At 42.1% G+C, this 24101-nt stretch overlaps 2 protein-coding genes across 3 annotated transcripts; one reads left to right on the top strand and one right to left on the bottom strand.

Moving 5' to 3' along the window:
- Positions 1-1094: 1094 nt before the first annotated feature.
- ARMCX6 (armadillo repeat containing X-linked 6) lies at positions 1095-4014 on the bottom strand. Its single transcript, XM_033103982.1, has 4 exons — positions 3854-4014; positions 3486-3577; positions 3044-3143; positions 1095-2739 (listed from the first exon to the last, which is right to left on the bottom strand). Exon 4 carries the CDS (start codon positions 2592-2594, stop codon positions 1692-1694), a length of 903 nt encoding a protein of 300 aa, XP_032959873.1. The 5' UTR covers positions 2595-2739; positions 3044-3143; positions 3486-3577; positions 3854-4014; the 3' UTR covers positions 1095-1691.
- A 4949-nt stretch (positions 4015-8963) lies between these two features.
- ARMCX3 (armadillo repeat containing X-linked 3) lies at positions 8964-12302 on the top strand. 2 transcript variants are annotated; one of them, XM_033103966.1, is made up of 4 exons: positions 8964-9117; positions 9639-9725; positions 10009-10069; positions 10666-12302. In XM_033103966.1, exon 4 carries the CDS (start codon positions 10809-10811, stop codon positions 11946-11948), a length of 1140 nt encoding a protein of 379 aa, XP_032959857.1. In that variant the 5' UTR covers positions 8964-9117; positions 9639-9725; positions 10009-10069; positions 10666-10808; the 3' UTR covers positions 11949-12302. The 2 variants fall into 2 exon arrangements, with proteins under 2 accessions (XP_032959857.1, XP_032959846.1); XM_033103955.1 differs by having other exon boundaries at positions 9619-9725.
- The last annotated feature ends 11799 nt before the right edge of the window (positions 12303-24101 follow it).

The raw sequence follows: 24101 nt of genomic DNA, 5'->3' as shown, positions 1-24101 counted from the left end.
TGGAGAAGGGAGAAATAATAAAATAAAACTACACTCTCTATTGAGGAAAGCAGTCAGGAGGCAGAGCACTCAGCGAGCACTGATGCCCGGGGCACAGTGGCCCAAAGCAACATCCCAGGATACCAGGAGAGGGCACCAGTCGCAGAAGCAGCTCTGCCCAAGGGAAGCTTCTTGTCCACCTGTTGGCCAAGGCTTTGAGGAGGAGGACTATTTCTGGACACATCAAAAACATGCAGGAACCCGGCTTTTGTGATGCAGGAAAGGGTCTGAAAATATTAAGAGGGGGTGGCACAATGAGTTGCCTGTTTCCCTGGAGGGGTTCAGTGGGCAGGGCTAGGCTCTTTCTTTCCTCCAAAGGGTGACGGGAGCTTGGATGGAGGGGAGGATGGATGGAACAGTCACAGCCATTCCAAGCACCCTCAGCGCCTGCCTTACGACCCCACGGGGAGTTCATCAGGGGTTCCCTTCCTGGATCCCACCGAAGTTACTAAGGACAAGGCAGAAGGGAGGTTCCCCCAGTGGAATCAGAGGCCAACCAACCCTTCTCACTCTGCCAGGAATTTGGTCTTGGGGTCCCAAGGAAGGGAGGGAGCTGCGCGTAGATTTAACAGCTGCTTCCCAGAAGAGAACTACACAAAATAGGCACTCAGCAAGTGGCAACCATTATTGTTATAATCGGGCATTAAAGGTGCAGGGATGGGTTGGCCAGTGGCCCCCAAGGATGTGTAGACAAACCCGAGGATACTGACTTTCCCCTGTATACAGCAGTCAAGGAAGGACACCTTCATCGAGGGACTTCTTGTGCCAGGTGACAGGCACTGTGCTGCCTGCTCACAGGTGTTGTCTCTTTTAGTCCTCCCAACATTCCATCCTAATTCCACCAAACCCCCTTCGACACCCACCACTCGCCCCCAGCCCCCAACCCCTTCTTGAGGTTTATCCTGAACAATGCAGCCCATCTCTACCCTTGCCTCCTGTGAGCCCTGATAAACGTGCATTTGTCAGGGAACAAACGCCCCAGTTAATTATCATTTATTGTGTAGTTTTGCCTTTCTCTTCATGCAGACTGTAAACTCAATGACAAGTACCATGTCTTGTTTTTGCCAATCAAAGCACAAAAGTTTATTGATAATACATACAAATGTAGACTTGGGTGAATGAGGTTGTCAGTACAGCACACAGAAGGGTAGTGTACTTTTTTGATGAATAGGGTCACCATCCATCAGCTCGTGTAGAGGGAAGAGTAAGTGAAAAAGAATTCAACCTATGCAGTAAGAAATGCATTTTCAGCACAAGCTCCCATACATGTCTAGTCTCCACAAAATGGAGCTTGGACAGGGACACCACCACAGGCAAGGCATCCTTCGTGATGCTATAATATGATGTTCTTTATCCACAGCTGGCAGCTGAAATGAGCCTTTACCACAGGAAGAAGGGAGTAATTTACAATGTGCATTGCCCGCAGACTGCAAAACCAAGAAGTTACTCAAAGCTCTGTGGGAACCCCTGCCTGGCCAATAAGAGTGTGGTCCTCGATTTAGCAAGTGTAACTTGCCCCCCATGATGTGGTGATCGGCTAAGACTGGATCTTCTGTAGCACCCACTGCAGAGTCTTTGAATGAGAAAACAAGTTGTGTGTTCACCAAACGAGTTTTAGGCACACTCAGTCCCATTCTGTGCGAGATGGCCATTTAGGAGGCCAGGGTGTCCAGGGGAGCCTGTATGTTTCTGTTCCTGATAAAGAGGGACATGAATGAGAGCAGCATTTGGGCACCCGGCAATTCTCCTGCCAAGACTGGCTTTTCAGACAAACCCATCAACGGTTGCAAAACCTGAACCTCAGCACGGCCACTTCCCTCTGATATCAAAGGAAACAACTTCAAGTCTGAAACGGACTTGGCAAGCATGTTATTAATAACTGTCATGCTTATTAACAAATTTAATCCGGCCTGCTGCAGAAATGAGTTGCAGCAATGTGACACAGTCCCCCGACACACTTCGCTGATGTACATCTTAATCTGGCCCTGATTTTCCACACTGGCATTCACGTTATCCAGGGCACATAAAGCCTTCCTCTTAACAGCGGGGTCACGGATGGGGATCGCGTTTCCGACAATGGAGAGGCTGGCCAAATGACTATTGATATTGTGGCTAAATGAAAAACCGGCATCCTTGGGCTGGGCAAACAACATTTTTTCCTGAATGAAAGGACACCTGGAGAAGCCAAAAGCATAAATCACATTTTTAAAGCTTTCTGCACTCCAAGTATTTTTATGTTCATAGGGGAATGGACGCTGTGTTACTGGGTGTGTTCGGTTGGCCTTGCCCCCACCTGCTGGCCTGTCCTCAGTGCCACCGGGGGCCCCAGGTTCAGTCCAATCCCCATCCTCACTCCAGGGCCGAGCCATAGTTGTGAAATCAAACCAAATTTCGGGCTCCTCCTCATCCAGCTCCTTGTAGTCCCATTCCTCTTCCTCCTCCTCCAATTTCTCACTGTCATCTCTTCCTATGGTTAGTTTGTAAACACAGTAGCAAGCACCAGCCCCAATCATCAGTCCTGCAGCCATCCAACCCACTTCCCGTGCCCGGCCCATGCTCAAGTCCGTGCCAGCCTAGAGGCAGGATGGGAGAAGGCGTTTCTCCACTTGTTTAAGAAGAATCTTAGGGCCAGGGTGTGTAATGGTGGAGGGTAGTGGTCTTCAGCCTCTCCCAGGCTCCTGTAGCTGTCTTTTGATGAATCTATGGGTGAACAACAGTATTAGGCCTTTGGGCTGTGCCTGAGTTTGTGCTTCATCAGACAGCAGAGTGGAGTTTGAGTTCTGATTGACAGACTTGGGTTATTAGGAAACTATTTCTTTGTTCTTTTCTGTCATCCTTTATCTGTACTCAGGATCCACCATTTCTCTTCCAGGCCCCACAGAGAAGGGCAGGAGGTAGGGTTGTGGTATGATAGACAGGAGGGTGACATGAAGAGGCTAACCCTCATGTAGTCTCCTCCTCCACCTCACCCCCATCCCTAAGATTCATGGTTTCTCCCACCAACCTCTATCAAAGTCAGGTAAATTCGTTCTTCTTCCCTTGTCTTCTGTTGTCAGAACTCCTCCCACGGTGACTGATGAACAGACAGCCTGGCAGAAGGACAGCTGGAAAGACAGCAGACAGTGAAGTGAAAGTGTCGTGAATAGGTCAGCACTGAGAACACTGCTTCCAGTATTTGTTTTTCAGAATTGTCAGCCTTTGAGTTGAAAATATTTCTCACACCTTCCGACTTTCCTAAAGCGCCCCCCCCACCCCGCCCCGTCATCCGCCATTTCCCCAGCAAAGGCCGCCACACCCCTTTCCCTGCACCGAAATGGGAGGGGATGTGGAGAAAGAAGGGGCCGGGAGAGGGCGACTCGGACCGGCGCGCAAGGATCACAGCCTTCTCTCCTCCACCAACCCCACCGCCACCCCCACCCAAGAGTCCATCCCTCCTTCACACTGACCTGCAGGGTCCCAAGGCAGTTTGCTCCTTCCCTCGCCGCGACTTTTACAGCGACCTACGGGCCAACAGAGCTACAAACCTGCAGACAGGGGACTGAAGGAACGGAGTGCTTGGTAGACGGAGCAGCACTTGGGACACGAATGCCCTGGTTGTGGACCCTTTCTTTCCCCGGAGTCTCAGTTACCATTCACTCCCCTCAGCCCCCGCCCGAAGTCCACCAGTTCTCTACTCAAATGTGCATTGGGGGGGAGGTATTTATAAAGTAGGTGAGAAGGGACACAGCCCCAGTTGGCCTGAACCTGGATCGTGGCGCTCTTGGCCCTCTCCCACCCCCACCTCTCTCCAAGCAGAGCCCACGCTCCCACCGACCTGCACGGTCCCGGGCTACTTTTCTCCTTCCTTCACACGCCTGCAGAGTAATAGGGGGCTGGTACCCAGACAGAGGCGACTAGCAGGACTTCAGCTCTAGGCAGCTCTTGGTCACGTGACGACGACGTCACCAGTGAGCTCTGGCCCCCAATTTCTACTCCTATAAGCAGTGCGGCAGGCGCCAGCCTGCCCCGTACCTCCGGTCTCCCCCACCCCCCATCACACTGGGCCCTGTCACTCTTTTCCTCTGTAACAATAGCAGAAACAAGAAGTGGTCATGGCTCTCTTGTGTTTGAATTTGCCTTTCTCTAATTACAGGAAGGGGCAGTATCTTTTTCTGGGTCTACCGTTTACTTATACTTCTTGGAAAAATGTCTTATCCTTTCCTTGGCTCTGAAACTGACCCCTTCCCACATCCAGTCTCTGTATCAAAATTGCTGGTGGGGGGGGCGGAAAAGGAAGCCCAAGTAGTAGTGAGGTTTTCATTAATATTTTTGATACATTTATGTTCTATTTCTCCCTTCCTTCATTTTTTATTTACTAAAGCAACATTATTTTGTAATAAAAAAAATACAATACAGCTATGTCACTGGGAGAAAAAAATAATTCATGTATATCTACATCTATATCTATCATCTATCTATCTATCTATCTATCTATCTATCTATCTATCTATCATCTATCTATCTATCTATCTATCTATCTATCTATCTATCTATCTATCTATCAAGATTTCCCAGTTAATAAGGAGGCCTCATTGATTTGGTTAAGTTAATTTGTGCTTCATTGAAAATGCTTTCTTCTGACTGCACAGGAAATAGCAGCTTTCAAACAGCATATTAAAATTTAAAGACATATCATTACAAACAAAACCAGAGTGCTTTCAATATGGTTTATAAATTGATGGATAACATGAATCTATAGTGAGGTGGTCAGTGTTTTAATTATGACCATTTTAGATAAGTGAACCACTATCCCTTTCTTTTTCCTGGCTGAACTCATAGTATTAGGCTGAGGTCTTCACAGAAGACTACTGGATGGCTTTCATTCTGGCTTCAAAGCACAGGCTTTATGCCGACCCCAAATTCAGATGAGTCATGCATCTTCAGATGCACTTAACAAATTAGTAACCTCACAGATCAGCCTGCTTTTCATTCAAAGGTCTTTATTTAAAATCTATTCTGAAGTTTCATGGTGTAACCCATAAATCATCTAGAAATTAGAGAATTCCCTATTATCCCATTGATGAAAATGAGACTAAATAGATGGACTTTTCATTTAATTATGACCTTGGTGTGATATCTCCGGTCTCTGTCATTCATGTGCTGTGTCACCATAACAGCAACTAGTGTTCAGCATCTTCTAGTGGAGACAGTGGTGAAAGAGTGTGGGTGTCTGGAAATCACTGCAACACCCCTGAGATCCATGTCATTTTTTCCTCACAAAAAGCAGTTTACAGGATCCCAAGCAGTTGCCAGTAGAAAGAGTCCTCCTTATTCCCTGCCTTCTGTTACAATTTCACTGCACCACCCATACAAGCCCCTCAGAATAATCCCAGAACTCAGGGACAAAGTATGAAGAAGTTAGTCCCCAGACATCCAGCTGTCCCTGCTGGGGAGTCATATTCTAAATAGAGACCAGGCGGCCTCTTTCTTAGAACATTGAAATATGATACCCCAGCAGAAATCTCCTGGTGTGAGAGGCCCCTGTGGGAAGGAGGCCCTTTCAAGAGGTGAGCCAGGGATCCCAGAGTGCCTTGTCAAGAACATGTTACAACTTTCTGGTCTCCCTCAAACTTTTATAGGCCAAACTCACTCAACCATCATACCCCATCTCTCTAAACCCCTACCTCATTTGTTTCACCATCATTGCCTTATGCTGTTCTTTTTCTCACCCTTTATTTTATTATCTTAGATAAGTGAATCCTATTTATGAAGCCGTACTAACAGAACTTGATGATTCAACTTTCCATCATTCAATTTCTGGCTGATAAGTACTTATATCAGTGGCTTTTGTTTTGAATATACGCATGAAAAAGAACTAAGGAGTATGTAAAGCTTAACAAAGCAAGGACAAAAACTCCACTCTTAACCTCTCTTTGCTGGTATAAAATAACCTCCCCCCTTTGGTATATTTTCTATAATTATTGGTCCAATGTATAACCCCTGACCACCATTTTCCAGTATTTCAGACCTTTCCTGTTTGAATCCACTCTCTTTCTCTCTAAAACTTCCTAAACCCCGTGGGAATGATTACCCTTTCAAATCTCTTATTTTTTTTTTTTTTTTGTCTTTTTGATCTACAGTTCTTACCAAGGACACTGGGGATTAGCATTTAAAATCCACTTTGCTCTCCATTATACATTCACCAACAAATATTTATTTAAGGTTATGTTATTTGCCTGATATACCATTTCAAAAGCAAAAAAGGAAAATCCTTAAGCAATTACTCAGACAAGCCTGTTAAAAGTTCCTGAGTATGCAAAAGACTATGGGAAGCCACTATCAAAAGGAACCTTTTGACTTAAATCAGTATGTGGTCATATGTGATGTGTAATTTATAAAGTATTTGAAAACAAAAAAGGACCAGCAGATGCTAACACTGATGGAATTGTAGAGGGTGAGAAAAAATAAACCATAGAAGATTGTTATCTTAAAAAGCTGTATTATTTTTTGTACTTTGTTATTTGTTTTTGTATTGCGTATTAATTGATTTTGCTTGGTTGCAAGCAACAGAAACCAAACCTGGTTAACTTAAACAATGAAGGGATCCTGAAGACCAGGGTCAGCTCAAAGGGCTCTAGGTAGGAGGAATTGATAGTCTCTTCAGGATGCCATAATTCTATTGATTTTCAGGTCTGTTTTTAAATCACTGTTTGAGATTTGAATTTTAGTAAGAGAGTATTGAGTTGGTTTATTTTGGGTACGATGCTCACTCTTGCTGGGGAAGATGACAGGGTTACATAAAATGTAAAGTGGGCTTCCTTTTGTTTCCCAGAGAGAATTTAAACTGTTTCAGATGTTGTTGATGATTTGCAGGAGCCCTTTAGCTTGGATATTAACCCACTGTCCAGCTGTGACTGAGTTTCTGGGAGCCTATTTGCCACAGCATATCTTAGTTGTAATTTTTAAATTAATTAAACATTAGAGAGGTATAGTTTTGAAAAGGTGATGCACAAGGTTGTTTTCTAAGCAAAAGCTACCTGGGACCCCTGACAGAATTCCACAAAGTTGCATCTACAGTTCAGGGTCTTGTCTTCTTGCTGCATGATCAACCCCCGATTTTGTCTTAAGCTGAGGGCAGATGCCTCTGTCAAGGAAAGACCCCCCCATTCACAGAGATGTGTACATAAATCTAGATCTGGATGCCCAAACCCATGGATCTCTGAATTCTCTCCCTGTAAGTAGGCCACAAGGGAAGCTAACTCTTAACAGGAGTTACAACTGAATAATTTACACTGAGAAATACATCTGTCAGGGGTACTGGAGGTTTCTGTCAGTTTTACCAGTCCATTCTTTTCCTGTAGGCAAGCTACTACTTTGGAAGTCAGGACTTCAGAAAGTTGCTTGGTGAGCCTGCAATCAGAGCAAGGACGTTGGTTCACCTTAAGAAGTGACTTTCAGCTAAGGAAGCTTGAAGTACTCTTATACATCATGACGATGGCTTTGCCAAGAAAAGCTAAATGTTCCATTCCCTCTCCTCCAGACAGTGCTTGGGTGGAACTACCAAAACTTTCCTCTGACTTTCTTTTTCAGATATTCCCATGCTAAAATAAGCCCCCTTGACTGCACATGCTCTTTCTCTAAACACAGAATCATATAGTTGATGTGGTTTCTGTTTACTAAATTTCAGTCATTTCTAAGTACTGCCTCCCAGAAATTATATTGCTATGAATTTAACTGGAGTTTTGTCTGTTCCCAAATTGTCAAGTCTCTTAATTAGCTCCCACATTGTCTCAGGATTTAAAAAGTTATACTCAGATAATAAACTTATATCCAAGCTGTTAGGGAATGTCCCACTGTAGACCTCATGTTTTGACATTATTTTATTACTTTTCCCTCTATAAAAAAGTTCAGTTGTGGCTGACAGGTGAATCACTGAGTTCATCAAAACTGTTGGTGAAATGGTTTGGCACTAAATTGCTAGATGCGAATTCAGCCAATTTTATCTTGGTCTCAGTGTTTCTCTAACAACTATTTCATTTAAAGATAATGTTTTCTATTTGTACCCAAATATATTTCATAATGTTCTTTGTATGCCACTCACTGTGTCAGTATGTATGCTTTCTTATCCAACAGATATCCACTATGTAGTTGTGGTTTCTACTCAACCTTTTGTGTGTAACTGGTTTCTGAGGGCTCCATGCCTCTTCCTTGCTAACTGAGGTAAGTAGAAGTCTGTGACTTCCCTGTTCAGAAGACTGGCCTAAATTAGATCTATGCATTGTCAGACACACTGATTAGCTCATTCAGGGTTGTGTTATGGGCTAGGCCCAAAAAGACATTAAGATTGCTTTGAGCGAAGCATGTAATATTCCCCATAAATGAGAAAATGTGGGACTTTTGGAGGCCATCCACCCAAATTAACTCTTCAATTCCAACTTTTTTTTTTCTCAAATGAAAACAACTTTATAGTAATTTCTTTTCTCATAAAAAGAATGCAGGCTGGGGGCAGGAGACGGCAGAACAAAAATAACAAAAAAAAGTATTTAAAAAGTAAAAACCACACTCATACTCCAAGTCTCCTTTTCTGATGTTTCTTTCTTTCTTTTTTTTTCCTTCTCGTTTCAAATCTGGGACTAGATTTCAGAGGAAATGGTAGACATTAATAGCTGGGAGGAGGGGAGGTGGAAGGAGAGGTTGAGGTCCCAGAAGCCTAGGGAAGGAAGAGGCAATTTTTCAAAAAGTGCAAGTGACCAGTAACCCCAGGGAAGATTCTCTCCCTTTCCGGTAATCGGAGGAAGGCAAACACAACTAACTGGTTGATGGAATTAGCAAAGAAAGAGTAACAGGGCCTGGTATGGGGGAGGGAATGTAGGGGGGCGGGTCCTCTTCTGCCGCACTGCTGGTGGGAGGGGAAATTGGGGACCAGAGTTGGTGGATGACGTAGCTCTCACGTGACCAAGAGCTGACGTGTGCAGAAGTCCTTCTTGTTCTGGTCGTTGTTCCCGTCTGAGTACCAGCTCCCCATTGCCCTGAGGGCGAGCGAGCCTGAGGCAGAGGGAAGAAGGAGGAGGAGAAGGAAACTGTCCCGGATCCCTGCAGGTCAGTGCCTGGGAGATTCCTTAAGGTGGGGGTGTTCGAGGGCGTAGGGCGGAGACCGTCGCGGGTCCTGAGGCGCCTCCGTCGTCTCTCCCACTCGCCACCGGCTTTACAAGACATCTGTCCCGCCTGCAGCCCATTCTGATGCTGCGAAATGGTGAGCAGGGGGTGTTTGGGGAGCAGCCCAGAAACCGGGAGGTGGGAATCTGTTACGAGCTGAGGCCGTAATCCGGAAAGGGAGATGTGGCCTGGGTGTTGGCCCCCAGTCCTCTAGGGCACTGCTGGCGGGGAAAGCCTGGACATGGGGGAGGGGGCGTGCAACGTGATGTGTCAGCAGAGCCCTGAGAAGGGTAATAAGGGTGGGAAACCTTTGACAGCTAGGCCTCCGAATTAGGAAAGAGTTTCATGTTCTGGGGACCGGTCCGTCCACCAAGCATTCGGTAGCGGCTGTTTCCAGTCTTTCTGACTGTGGCTGTGTCTTCCTGACCGTGGCTCTGTGTTTAGTGGGTCCGATCCTCTCCCAGTTGCCAGTGTTTCCATAGTTTGCGACACTACGCCAGTCAAGTGAAGAGGAAGGAAATTAACCCTGATCAGTGAAGGTCGATTTGAGGGTAAGACCATCTGGGGACCCTAAGAGGGGCGATGGTGGGGGTGGGGAGAAACCAGAGATGACAATAATATAGGTTAGGTCTGAGTCTGAGTGTGTTTATCTTACTCTTGGGACTGAGGCGAAATGGCGTGCGGGGTGTGTGTGTGTGTGTGTGTGTGTGTGTGTGTGTAGGGGGAACGGGGGTGGGGGAGAATGACAGAAGGGAAACCTATCAGGTAGTTTGTTCATAATCCTTCTCTCTCAAAAGTATTTAGTCTTCATGTTTTCGATCTGTCATCCTGCAGGTCTGCTGTAGCAGGTGGCACCACTTGAAGCAAGGGAGGAAGTTTCCTGGGACCAGTAGAGGTAGGTGTGGGCGTGGGGGCTGCCTGGAATGGGGGAGGGGTTGGAAATCCACTGCGATTGGACAGGTTCACCCAATCCTACCTTATTTCCCTAACAGGGAAGGGGCAGGCCTGTGCATATTTTGGATGGCATAAAGAGGTTATTAAGAAAAAAATCTAACAACCTAGATGGGGAATCAGGAAAGCAAGGAATGAACAGTCAGTCTATCAAGCCCTCAGTTCTCGCTGGCTCTGGTCTCTGCAGATCACAAGGATTGTTGGGTGTGGCAAACCTCCAGGGGAGGGAAGAAGGGGCAAACTGCCTGTCTGGAAGAAGTTAGTGCAAGGTTGCCACCTAGTGCAAGGGGGACACCCAAGGTTGGATTGGCTGAGGCCCCAGTAGAGACTATGGACTCCATTGCCTTTATCTAGGCTTGGGGAGGGGGTGGGCTGGAGAGGGTAGGTGGAGGGTGGAATGAGGGGGATAGAGTTTGTCAACAATCTACATTTTCTATCAAGTACTCATTTACTACTCTCCTATCTCTCTGTGCAACTCCCTGCGTGGGGCAACACAAAGAGAAGAGAAACTCAAACCCCATTTCCTTCCTCCACCCCTAGGTTCACCTCCAGTATCAGCTATTGTGACCTTGAAGCTGCTGAAGACGATTACCCTCCACAGGCCTGCACCCAGGCCCATAGCTCTTCCCTAGCCTGAGTGACTACTCGGTTCCTTGGTCCCTGCTATTGTCAGGGACGATTGCATGGGCTACGCCAGGAAAGTAGGCTGGGTGACTGCGGGACTGGTGATTGGGGCTGGTGCCTGCTACTGCATTTATAGACTGACCTGGGGAAGAAAACAGAACAAAGAGAAAATGGCTGAGGGTGGGCCTGGGGATGTGGATGATGTCGGAGGCTGTCCTGGGGCCAGGTACAATGACTGGTCTGATGATGATGATGACAACAGTGAGAACAAGGGTATAGTATGGTACCCACCTTGGGCCCGGATTGGGACTGAAGCTGGGACCAGAGCTAGGGCCAGGGCAAGGGCCAGGGCTACCCGGGCTCGTCGGGCTGTTCAGAAACGGGCTTCCCCCAACTCAGATGATACTATTTTGTCCCCCCAAGAGCTGCAAAAAGTTCTTTGCTTGGTTGAGATGTCTGAAAAGCCTTATATTCTTGAAGCAGCTTTAATTGCTCTGGGTAACAATGCTGCTTATGCATTTAACAGAGATATTATTCGTGATCTGGGTGGTCTCCCAATTGTTGCAAAGATTCTCAATACTCGGGATCCCATTGTTAAGGAAAAGGCTTTAATTGTCCTGAATAACCTGAGTGTGAATGCTGAAAATCAGCGCAGGCTTAAAATATACATGAATCAAGTGTGTGATGACACAATTACTTCTCGCTTGAACTCATCTGTGCAGCTGGCTGGACTAAGATTGCTTACGAATATGACTGTTACTAATGAGTATCAGCACATGCTTGCTAATTCCATTTCAGACTTTTTTCGTTTATTTTCAGCGGGAAATGAAGAAACCAAATTTCAGGTTTTGAAACTCCTTTCAAATTTGGCTGAAAATCCAGCCATGACTAGAGAACTGCTCAGGGCCCAAGTACCATCTTCACTGGGTTCTCTCTTTAATAAGAAGGAGAACAAAGAGGTTATTCTGAAACTTCTGGTCATATTTGAGAACATAAATGACAATTTTAAATGGGAAGAAAATGAGCCTATTCAGAATCAATTCAGCGAAGGTTCACTTTTTTCCTTTTTAAAAGAATTTCAAGTGTGTGCTGATAAGATTCTGGGGATAGAAAGTCACCATGATTTTTTGGTCAAAGTAAAAGTTGGAAAATTCATGGCCAAAGTGGCTGAGCATATGTTTCCAAAGAGCCAGGAATAACTTCTTGATTTTGTAGTTTAGAAGCAACATTGTAAACTATTCCTTTTCTCCACCTTGTTTATATGGTAAAGGAATCCTTTCAGCTGCCAATCTTGAGTAATGAATATCATATTGTATCATCAATGCTGATATTTATCTGAGTTGGTCTTCAGGTCTAAGCTGGATGAATGAATATCACCACCTGTTCTGAAAACATGTTTGTTGCTTTTTATCTCGCTATCTGGATTGAAATATTTTTACTATTTCTTCTGCATAAGTGACAGTGAACCAATTGGTCCTAAGTAAGCTCCCTCCTGTCATTTGCATTGATTTCATTTGTGTATCATTAATAAAGTTGTGTGTTAATGCTGGGAAAAAAAGAAAGAAGAAAGAAAGAAACCATCCTTGTCCTTCTGTTTATAATCTAGTTGGAGAGATAAGAAACAATACAAACAAAATAACTGAGGATATCTGGAACGTATGCTCATTGTCAAAAGGTCCTTCTCAGAGCACAGGAAACAAAGGCTTCTCTGGGATACTGTAGTCAGCTACAGATTCATGGAGGAAGTGGCCATTTAAAAGGAGTCCTGAATTAGGGAGTTCCATGAGAAAGGAGTGAGGCGTGGCTGGTGTAGAAAGGCATGGAGGTAGGAACTTTCTTCCTATGACACTGAGGAGGCTTGTCTGCTTAGAGTGGAGAGTGTAAAGAATGGAAATAAATAAATTTGGAGAGCTGCGTGAAACCGGTTTGTGGAGAGCTGTTTGAATATTATCCCACTGAACACCAAGAGCCACTGAATGTTTTTGACTGGAAAGAATACTTGGAATTCACATAAAATTCCCTCTTACCTACTGTGCAGTGTCCATGAGAGTGTGGCAAAGTGGACCCTTTCAAGCCTTGTTGGAAGCACAAGTTTTGTGGAGGGCCATCTATAAGGCTGTTCATCCCAGCACTGTCTAAAGTAGTGAAAATTGGAAACAAGTGTCTAGCACACTGGATTGGTTAAAAAAATTAAGAAATGTTCACACAGTATATGACAAATATGTTGATTCAAATCCATGTTGCCCAGAAAAGATACTCATCATGCATTGTTAAATGAGAAAGGTAAGTTAGATAGTGGTGCTCATAGTATGATTCCATTTTATTTATTTATTTTTTAATAATAAAGCATATATTTAAGTAGACACTAAAAACTGAATTACAGACACCCAAATAGTAACAGTGATTATCTTTGGGTGGATGGATAATTAGTGATCTTTACATGTTTATTTTTTATTCATCAATGTGTTCTTATTTATCTAAAATGAATATTGATTTTTGAAAAATTTCTTAAAAAAGAAAGTGTTGGGAATGAAGCAGATGATTGATTGGAGCATGTACTGAGTAGAAAAAAATGGATTAAAAATGAGATGGGTTGAAGTTTCCTCTCTGAAATGATAGATGAGTGAAGATGAGGCTTGTCGAGAGGATTAAGTGAAGTAATACATGCAAAATAGTTAGAATGTTCTGGCACATAGCAGTTAATTAAGAAAAGTGAACACCCTTAATTCCCTAGAATGCAGGGTTTATGGTATTTTTGGTTGACTTCATTTTGCCTGGGGCATTCTGCCATGTGTCAGTGTAATTTAATAAATCATAACAATAAAAGTTAGCATTTATTAATTGACTACTGTGTAGAGTTCTGTCATTCTTGCAAGGCAACTGTTAAAATAATTTCTCAAAGGAATAAGGTTTTCTTATTTCTAAGGACTCAAAGTATTTCCTCAGAGATTATCTCATCAGCCCCACAACATACGCCAAGTCCATTTGGAGGTGCTGTCCTGCTTCATATATGAGACCAGGAAAGTGTAAAATCCTTTGTTTAGTTATGATGTGGTTTTAGCTCCAGGCTTCCATATACTTACTCTAATGTTCTCTATAGTAGAAAACAAACAAACAAACCAGGGACTGGTTGGCTTAAAGTTGTTAGGTATGATGACCCTACTGAATCATGCACATTTGGGGACTCATTTGACACCAGTTTTAAAGGTGGGATGAGGGGAAAGGGAACTAACATTTTTCTTGCTCTATTACTAGGAGAAAAAGATTTGGGAGAGGAAGGCTAATCCATTTCAAATTGAGTTTGAGGTACCTGTGTGACATCCAGATGGAGACACCCCGTTATCATGTGTATCAACCTGGGGCTCAGAGAAGACAAGGCTGCAAATAAAGATTTGGGAGCCATCGGAGGATGAATGATAACTGAGCACATGGGAGTGGATGTGATCCCCAGAGAGAAGGTGCAGTGTTTAAGTGGAGGGCTGCAAAAAGAACTGTAAGGGACTGTGGCAGCTGGATAGAGAAGCACAGTATTGAAACAGTATATACACTTCCAGTTACTTTTACTATATATACTTATATATTCTATACATAAAATTGGACAACATTGTAGATACATTTTCAGAGCCTGATTTAAATTTTTTCTATTTTTCTCCTAAATAATATTCATTGCAGATGCTTGAGAAAACAGAGACAATGAGAACAAACTTGTTCCCTGACACAGATATGTAGCTTGAACATCCAAGAAATATTCAGATCAAGCTATGTTGAACTTGGGGTGCTGAGTGACTTTATACATGGGGTGACTTTATACATGGGGTGAGTAATAAAAAGCCACCACGAGGCAGGGGACAGGCCTGATCAGCATCTACCTGCTCTTGCAGGTCTCGTCTCCTCCCTTCCTTCTTTCCCATTCTAGTTCCCTCTCCCTCTCTCGCATTTCTGTCTTTATTTCTTCCTTCTGGGAGATAATTGGCAGTAGTCTCTTTGTATTTCTGTCTTTTGGGGTGACCATTTCATTCCCAAGACACTAGGTCATGTGCCAGTGGGAATTTAATACAGAATAGTAATTGTGATTGCTTGGTAATACAGTCCCTGGGTCTGACTGGATGCCAAGATTTTTTGGAACTTTTGTTGAACAGAGACTGAGAAGGAACTAGTCTGAGCATGGCACAGCCCTATGAGCACACACTTTTGATGTCCCATACTGGTATTATTCAAAACCAAATCACCTGAACTTGGGAAGTGCTGTGTGAGACAAATGTGTGACTGCCTGGCTTATGTAGGCCACAAGGACAGCCAAGCCACACTATGATATCCTGATGCTTTCACATTGGAGGTTGCCACTCTCAATCATTTTGGGAAGGCACCGTTCTAGGATCGTGGCCATGACTGTGGCAGGCTCATGGGAGGAGGGAAGAGGCAGTGTCCTCTCTTTAGAGAGGGTGGCTGCTCCTGAGAAATCCAGGAAATAAGAAACTCAGAGAATATCTTGCTATTTTGATCTTGTTTTCATCTAATGGTTATAGGAATTTAACTGGGTCTATTTCAGTCAAATGTATTCAAAGCCGATTTTACAAAGATGAAGTATAGTTCTCTTATAGTTCTCACCCAAAACACACTATTGCAAAACTCAGGAAACTGGTTTTCTTTTCTTTTTTTTTTAATTCATAGTTTACTTGCCTTAAAAAACAAATCCAAGTGTAGGTTTAACAAATTGATGTGGTTCAGGCAAATTTTTGTATATGCCTCCGGTTAATTTCTCTGCTAAGTTTCCTTGAGAATGGCTTTTCTTAGAATGATTATGACTACTTTCAGTGCTATATTTTAACCTTCACTTTACATCACACCCCAAGATGAAAGTTTCCCGTTTTCTCTGTTTAAACTGTGGCTCTTTCTTGCCTATACACCAGACCATCTTGATGCCATCCTGGGCTGCTGAACTAGGACACTGAACTTTGGTCTGCCCTGCCTTGAGAGTGGTATTAAGCAGAGTAATGGATATTTACTTTCAGAATGGTACACCTCTACACTTGACCCTCTCCATTGTGTTAAGGGCTGGGCAATGTTGTGTTTGGGGACAGGGCTGGGGTGGGGAGAGAAGGGAGGAGGAGAGAAGGAAGCAATATTGGAGGGGTAACTTTATCCTGGCAGGTTCATGCAAATGTAATTCAATTCACTATTGAGAGTGGGCTAAGTGTAACTCTCTGGCCCTGTTGACCACTTACATTTTTAGAAATGAAAGCGTAGGTGTAATACAAGAATCTTTGTTTGAGCATAGAGCCTTCTATTTATTGAGCATTTCTAAGTTCTCAGAGGACATAACATGCTATCAAATGGGTGTACTTTTTTTTTGAAAGAAAACCAAAAAACCTAGAATGATAATTTAAGTTATTATAAGAAACATAATTATCGTGTAGACCAGAGTCTTAGTGTTGGCTGCTCAGAACACTCTCCCTAAGATCAGTCTACATGAGAAACCAAATTATCACCAGAAGGTTGTTCATTTACTGCTTGGGAATTCAGGGCAATCTGACTTAGCTAGATGTTGGTGCCACCAAAGTAGGAGAGCCTGGTGCATCCATGTTTGCTGTGGGGATTGACTTGTTGCTGAAATAAAATACTAGTATTCAAGAGCTAGAGCACATTTCTCCTTGGACACAAATATACATTTGTGTGCCTAGTTGCCCGTTTGCCAGAGGCAGAGCATCAGTGTATGGTTGTTTTATGACTATTAAGATGTATTATCAATTAGCTTTCATATAGAGTTTGAGAGAATGATTCTTTATCAGTTATCATAAAATCTCATCAATCATCACTTCTTGTTAAGCTGGTCCATGTAATCTGTAATCAAAAATTGGAAGTATTAAAACTGTATCATGTCATTTATGAAAGTTCAATAAATTCTGGTTGATTTAATTTTTTTAGACGATAATTGCACTTATTTTTATTTTTTATATTTAATATTTATATTCATTTCAGGTGTACAGTATAGTGGTTAGACAATTTATACAATTTAAGAAGGGATCCCCTTGACTAGTCTAGTAACCACCTGACGCTATACATAGTTATTACCATATTATTGACTATATTCCCTGTGCTTTACTTTACATCCCCATGACTATTTTGTAATTATCAGTTTGTACCTAATGCCTTCACCTTTTTCACCCTGCCCCCCAACTTCCCTCCCACCTATCACCCTAATAAATCTAGTACCCATGTAACACCACAGTTATTACAATATTATTGACTATATTCCTTATGCTCTCCCTACATCCCCATGACTACTTTGTAACAACCAATTTCTACTTCTTAATCTCTTTCCCTTTGTCGCCCACCCACCCAAACGCCCTCCTGTCTGGCAACCATCAAAATGTTCTCTGTATCTATGAGTTTGTTTCTGTTTCATTTGTTCATTTTGTTCTCTAGATTCCACATATAAGCAAAATCATACTGCATCAGTCTTTATCTGACATACTCCACTCAGCACAACACCCTCAGGTCCATCCATGCCACTGCAGATGGCAAGAAACGATTTCCATCCATGGCAAGAAATATTCCATTGCATATATGTACCACCTCCTCTTTATCCATTCTTTCATTGACAGACACCCAGGCTGCCACCACATCTTGGCCATTGTAAACAATGCTGCAATGAACACATGGATGCACACATCCCGTCGAAGTAGTGTTTGGGGTTCTTCAGATAAACACCCTGAAGTGGGATTACTGGGTCCTTCTTTGTTTCTTCTTATAGCCTTTCTTTTAAAGTCTATTTAGTCTGGTATAAGTCTTGCTACCACAGCTTTTTTGTTGTTTCCATTTTCATGAAATATCTTTTTCCCATCTCTTTAACTTTCAGTCTGTGTGTGTCTTTCAATCTGAAGTGAGTCTCTTATAGGTAGCATATGTAAGGGTCTTGTTTTTTTATGCATTCAGCGAGCCTATCTTTTGATTGGCATTTAATCCATATACATTGAAAGTAATTGTTGATAGATATGTAGTTATTGCCATTTTATTATTCATATTTTTGATTTTTTTTTCCTTAAAGAAGTCCCTCTAAGATTCCTTTTAGTACTGGTTTGGTATAGATGAATTCCTTTACTTTTTTTTTTTTTTCTGGGAAGCTCTTTATCTGTCCTTCAATTTTAAATGATAGCTTCGCTGGGTAAAGTGATCTTAGTTGTAGGTCCTTGCTTTTCATCACTTTGAATATTTCCTGCCAATCCCTTCTGGCCTGCAAAGTTTCTGTTGAGAAACCAATCAGCTGACAGTCTTATGGGAGTGCCCTTGTAGGTAACTAAGTGCTTTTCTCTTGCTGCTTTTAGATTCTCTCTTTGTCTTTCACTTTTGGTACTTTGATTATGATGTGTCTTAGTGTGGGCCTCTTTGGATTCATCCTGTTTGGGACTATCTGCATTTCCTGGCCTTCTATATTTATTTCCTTCACTAGGTTAGGGAGGTTTTCCGTCATTATTTTTTTCAAATATGTTTTTAATTCCTTGCTCTCTCTTCTCCTTCTGGTACTCCTATGATGCAAATGTTGGTATGCTTGATTGTCCCCAAGACCCCTTAAACTATCCTCGTTTTTTGGATTCTCTCTTTCTTTTTTTTCTTGCTGTTCTGTTTGGCTGTTTTCTATTACCTTATCCTTGAAATCGCTGATTCAATTCTCTGCTTCATCTAATCTACTGTTGATTCCTTCTAGTGTATTCTTCATTTCAGTTACTGTAGTCTTTATTTCTGACAGGTTCTTTTTCATGTTTTCTATCTCTATTTTTATGTTTCCTATCTCTTTGTTGAAGTTCTCCCTGAGATAATTGAGCATCCTTATAACCAGTGTTTGGAACTCTGCGTCTGGTAGATTGCTTGTCTCCATTGTTTATTTCTTTTTCTGGAACTTTGTTCTATTTTTTTATTTGGGTCATGTTTCGTTGTCTCTGCATTTTGGCTGCATCCCTGTGTTTGCTTCTATGTATTAGGTAGGGCTGCTATGCCTCCCGGTCTTAGCAGATTGGCCCTATGTAGTAGTTGTGCTGTGGGGCTCAGTGGCACAGTCTTCCTGGTCACCTGAGCCATATACTCTATGTGTGTCTCTTGTGTAGGTTGTGTGTGCCCTCCTTTTGTAGTTGAGCCTTTGTTGCTGTTTGCACAACAATGGGAGGGATTGATCCTCAGACTGATTGGTTGTGAGAACTGGCCATGACTACCATGGAGGAGCTGTTGGGCAGGGGCTGACCCTACAGAGCAGGATTCCCTTTATCAGGGCTCTGGTGCCTGCCCAGTGTGCCCTTTGAATGTGGCTTCTCTGGAGATGATCAGGTGATGCACCAGCTGAGTCCATAGCTGGTCAGTGGGTGTGCTAGTCTTAAGGCTTCCTTGGAGGGGCCTTACTACAGGTCATGTTCAGCTGCAGCCTGTTCTCTGCCTAGCAACATCTGGCATGTGGCACAAAGCTGGGCTTGGAGGTGGCTCAAGAGGCCAAACCACAAACCGAGGCTGTCTGCCACTGGTGCCGGGCTTATGGGCTGCTCAGCCCGAGGTATGGAACATGCTGAAGCCAACTGCTGCTTGTTTGGGTTTTGTGAACCTTTGAGAGATTGCAGGAAAATCCTCAGCTTGAGCCAAAACAGGCTGTTTACATGGAAAAGCCAATGGAAGTGGCTTGGTTGGGTCTGAAAGTTGGGTGCGGCAGGGTCTTAGGGAATCAGGGTGATTGAACAGTGTTAACCAGGTTGATGGAGACTCAGGTATGGTGGCCACCTGCATCTGTATGCAGGGAGGGGGGAGAACACAACAAAGAAACAATGGCTTCCTCTAGCTCCTCCGTCCAAGAGAAAGCTCCCCCTCTAGCCCTTGCCCTGAGCCAGACAACTCAATTCTTCCCTGTATGTTCCTGGTGTGTTTCAAGCTGCTGCCCAGCACTAGAACTCAGAGCAAGTGAGTCCATTAGTAAGTTCATGCCCAACCCCAGCCCTTTAAGAGGAGCGCCTGGAACTGCAGCCACCCTAGTCTCACTCAATCACAATCTCCACTGGTTTTCATAGTCAGAAGTTATAAGGACTTCTCTTCCTGTCACTGAAACCCTGGGCTGGGGAGCCTGGTGTGGGGCTGGGACCCCTCGCTCCTGTGGGGCGACCTCCACAACTGAGATGTTCCTCTTGATTTTTTGTTTGTTGTTGGGGAATATTGGGGAGCTGTGTGTTTTTCCAGGACCCATCAGCTCCATGTCAAGTCACTGTTTTCAATCTAGTTGTGGGGGGCACAGCTCAGCTCCAAGTCAAGTCTTTGTTTTGAATTTAGTTGTGGAGGGCACAGCTCATGGACCTATGTGGGAATTGAACCAGTGACCTTGGTGTTATGAGCACTGCGCTCTAACCACTGAGCAAACCGTCCACCTTCCCCTTGATTTTTAATGGTCACACGTGGTTGTAGCAACAGCCCGTTCCAGGTCTGCTCCTTCTACCAGTTCAAGGTGGCTTCTTCTGTATATGTCCCTAGTTGTAGTGCTTTGGTTCAGCTAGACTTCAGGCAATTCTCAATGATGGTTGTTCTGTAGTTTAGTTGTAATTTTGATATGGTCATGACAGGAGGTAAGCACAGCATTTACCTACTCTGCCATCTTGACCAGATCTAATTGCTGATTTTATGCTTATATAAAGGTTAAACCTTTATGTTATAAATGTCATATCTTAGGAATGTCTATATATATTTGGTACACATATATAATCACATTTGTTTAGGTGGATGTGGTTATAATTGAGAAAGTATTAAGATACTAGAAACATCCTGGTATTGTTCTTCACCTATTTTTAAACAACTGATAGCAGTCCCAGACATATTTGCTTCAACTTAGAAAGGAGAAAAGTTAGTGTCTGGAGAAGAAGGCCATATTTTAGCCTGTGCATTCGTGGACAGGATTATGCATCCAACTGGGCATTTAACTACCAATCTGAGATGGATTTGGGAGTTACCAGTACTTTGAGAAGTTATTTTAATCTTTTTAATTGTATTTTCTTAAGCCATAGAAGTAGCTCAAGACTATTAAAGATTAAAACAGATGAACATATAAATTAAAACATAAAACTGCTCTCTTTTCATCCATCTTTACAGTTACCTACTATCACCAGTGTTATGTGTTATGTGCATATATGAGGTGTGATAAAAAAATACGGTGAGTGTTTAAATTAAAAAAAAAATTATTACAGTAAAAGACACATCGCCATTAATCCTCTTCAAAATATTCCCCCTCACTTAGAGCACACTTATCCCAGCATTTTTGCCACTTTCTGAAACAGCTGTGGAAGTCCTCTTTCATGAGTGTCTAGTTGCGCTGTTGTGGCTGCCTTAGTGTCTTAAATTGATTCAAAAAGTTTACTTTTCATGGTCATTTCGACTCTAGGGAAGAGCCAGACGTTGCATGGTGCCAGATACATCTGGTGAATGAGGTGGATGAGGACACACCATAATGTTTTTATTTGACAGAAATTGCCATACCAGAAGTGATGTGTGACATGGAGTCTTTCCATTGTGATCACAAAATACGGTGAATGCTGCTACCGAGTGCCATCCAACGGAAAGGCAGGGATCTTCAAGACAGGAAGCGGTGCATCGAACCTTAGTAACAGTGTGTGACAAGTTTCAACTTGTTCAGTGCAGTCAGTCGGTGTGAACTACGGTTGAGAGAAGGTATGTTTCAAAGTGTGCTGTAAATCATCCTCCATCATGACAATGCTCCGTGTCACACATCACTTCTGGTATACAGCAATTTATGTCAAATAAAAACATTACGGTGTGTCCTCATCCACCTTATTCACTGGATCTGGCACCATGTGACTTCTGGGTGTCCCTAAAGTCAAAACGATTCAGAACATCGAGGCAACCACAACAGTGCAACTAAAGACACTCACGAAAGAGGACTTCCAGAAATGTTTCAGAAAGTGGCAAGAACGATGGGATAAGTGTGTTCCAAGTGAGAGGGAGTATTTTGAGGGGGATTAATGTCAATGTGTCTTTTACTGTAATAATTTTTTTTATTTAAACATTCATCATATTGTTTGATCACACCTCGTACAAACATAAATGATATTCATATTTTTATCAGAAAATGAACTTACAATCCATATATTGTTCTGTTTTACAACTTTTCTTTCACTTAAAATATGTCATGTGAATCTTTCCATGTATGTCTTACCTCATTGAACTTTGGGCATTGTATCTTTTCCTGTAGATTATCTATATTTTTAGGTAGTCATATCACTCAGCCTTTCTCTTTAGGTCTTCTAGGTTTTGGTTCATGCTGAGGCAGGCTTTTTCTACCCCAAGGTTTCAAGATTATTTTCATCAAGCTTTTAAAAATAGCTCTCTCCCTCTCTCTCTCTCTCTCCTTCTCTCTCTCTCTGTAATCCTTCTGGTATATACTTTTGTGTGTGCTATGAAGTAGAGATGTAATTTTACTTCTTTTCCCCAGCCCCAATAATTGAATAAGCCATCTTTTCCTCCACTTTTTGCCAGAACTTTTCATATATTATTATATTAGTCATAGGTTATGTACAAAATGTTATTCTTCAGTATAAATGGGAACATTATTGCTTTTTTTGCTATCTTTGAGGTATGATGCACTGAGGATTGTTGTCACAGAACCTGTTTTATTTAAGATATAATTAATAGTATTGGATTGTGATACTAGTAATTCATTGTGTTATGGGTCTATTATGAAGACATTTAAAGCATCAAAAGGATAAATATGATGCACTTTGGGCTTTGAAAATGCCACGATTTGTAAAAGGTAGTCAGTCTAGCAGGTGACTTAGTGAGTGTGACAGCCCTTCATTCAAAATGATCTTAATGTTGTTCTGGGACACACAGCAATGAATGAACTAATTAGTGTATTTGAGAGTTTGAAAATCTGCTAGATAATTCAATCTTCCAAGCAGTAGAATTAATATATATTGTAATATGTGTCTTGGAAACAAAGTTAAGAAACTGATCTTTTTGAAACATGCAATGAACTGTCAGATATAGAAGGCTTGAGCACTATGAATTAAGATATTTTGGTGGACAATTGCAGGATAAAGTAATATTCTTATCAAAAATCTGGAAGAGATATAGATTTAAATTTATAAAACAAACTTGGGTACAAATAAATAAAATAATGTAATGGAAAAAATGAAATAAATACCAGCAGAACATTGAGACTGTGACAATTGCTTGAAGTAGCAATTGATGAAAACATTCCATAGATGAGTATGACAGATGATACTCCTTTCACCAGTAATATATGTCCTTTTAAGCAAAAAAAGAGAAAAGAATGTTAGCATATAGTTTTTACAGTGTAATTCTCCCTAAAATTCAGATAAAGGAGAGCTATTAAATTTTTGTGTTTATCTTATTTCTTACCACCTCTTCTAATTTTCTTATTGACTTTGTAATTTTTAAATAGTTCTTTGTGCCTTATACAAATACAATCATATCAATTGTAAATAGAACTTAGTTTTAAGTTTTCCCCATTTACACTATTTATTTATTTATTTGTTTGTTTATTTGCTTATTTAATATCTCACTGCAAGAGCTTGAATCTCCAAAAATGCTGTTGAATAAAAATGGAGATCATGGATGACTTTGACTTTTTCCTGGTTTTAGTGGAAATGACTTTGGCATTTCATGATTAGAATGAGGATTGCTGTTGACTGTTGGTAAAAAGCCCTTTCAATATTTAAGTCATTCTCTTCTATTCCTGTTGGTATCTATTAGGGGTAGCTGCTGATTTTTTCTTAATGGCTCTTCAGTATCTATTGACAGAAATGTACTTTTCTCCTTAAATGTTTTTATAAAATGAATTATATTGGTGGAATTCCTGATTTTGACTATTTTTTGTTTTTGTGGATCAGTCCCTACTAGGTCATGGTATAGCTTTTTCTTGCCAAATTTCTGGGTCCTATTTGTTTATATGTTTTATAATTTGTTAATATTTTCTTTTGATCTTCACATTTATTAATATTTTTTTCTTTAAATTAAAGTTTATCGGGGCGACAATTGTTAGTAAAGTTACATAGATTTCAGGTGTACAATTCTGTAATACATTGTGTGTTCACCACCCAGAGTCAGTTCTCTTTCCATCACCATGTGTTAGACCCTATTTACCCTCTTCTAGAGCCCCGCTCCTCCCCTTACCCACTGGTAACCCCCAAACTATTGTATATGTCTATGAGTTTTTGTTCTTTCAGTTGTTTGTCTTGTTCTTTTGTGTTGTTTTCGGTTTATATACCACATATCAGTGAAATCATATCGTTCTCTACTTTTTCTGTCTGACTCATTTTGCTTAGCATTATAATCTCAAGATCCATCCATATTGT

This window comes from Rhinolophus ferrumequinum, chromosome X (genome assembly GCF_004115265.2).
Source record: "Rhinolophus ferrumequinum isolate MPI-CBG mRhiFer1 chromosome X, mRhiFer1_v1.p, whole genome shotgun sequence".
NCBI classification, from domain to species: domain Eukaryota; kingdom Metazoa; phylum Chordata; class Mammalia; order Chiroptera; family Rhinolophidae; genus Rhinolophus; species Rhinolophus ferrumequinum.
Note: the sequence above shows the minus strand (reverse complement) of the source record. Positions and strands in the feature narration are given on the sequence as shown.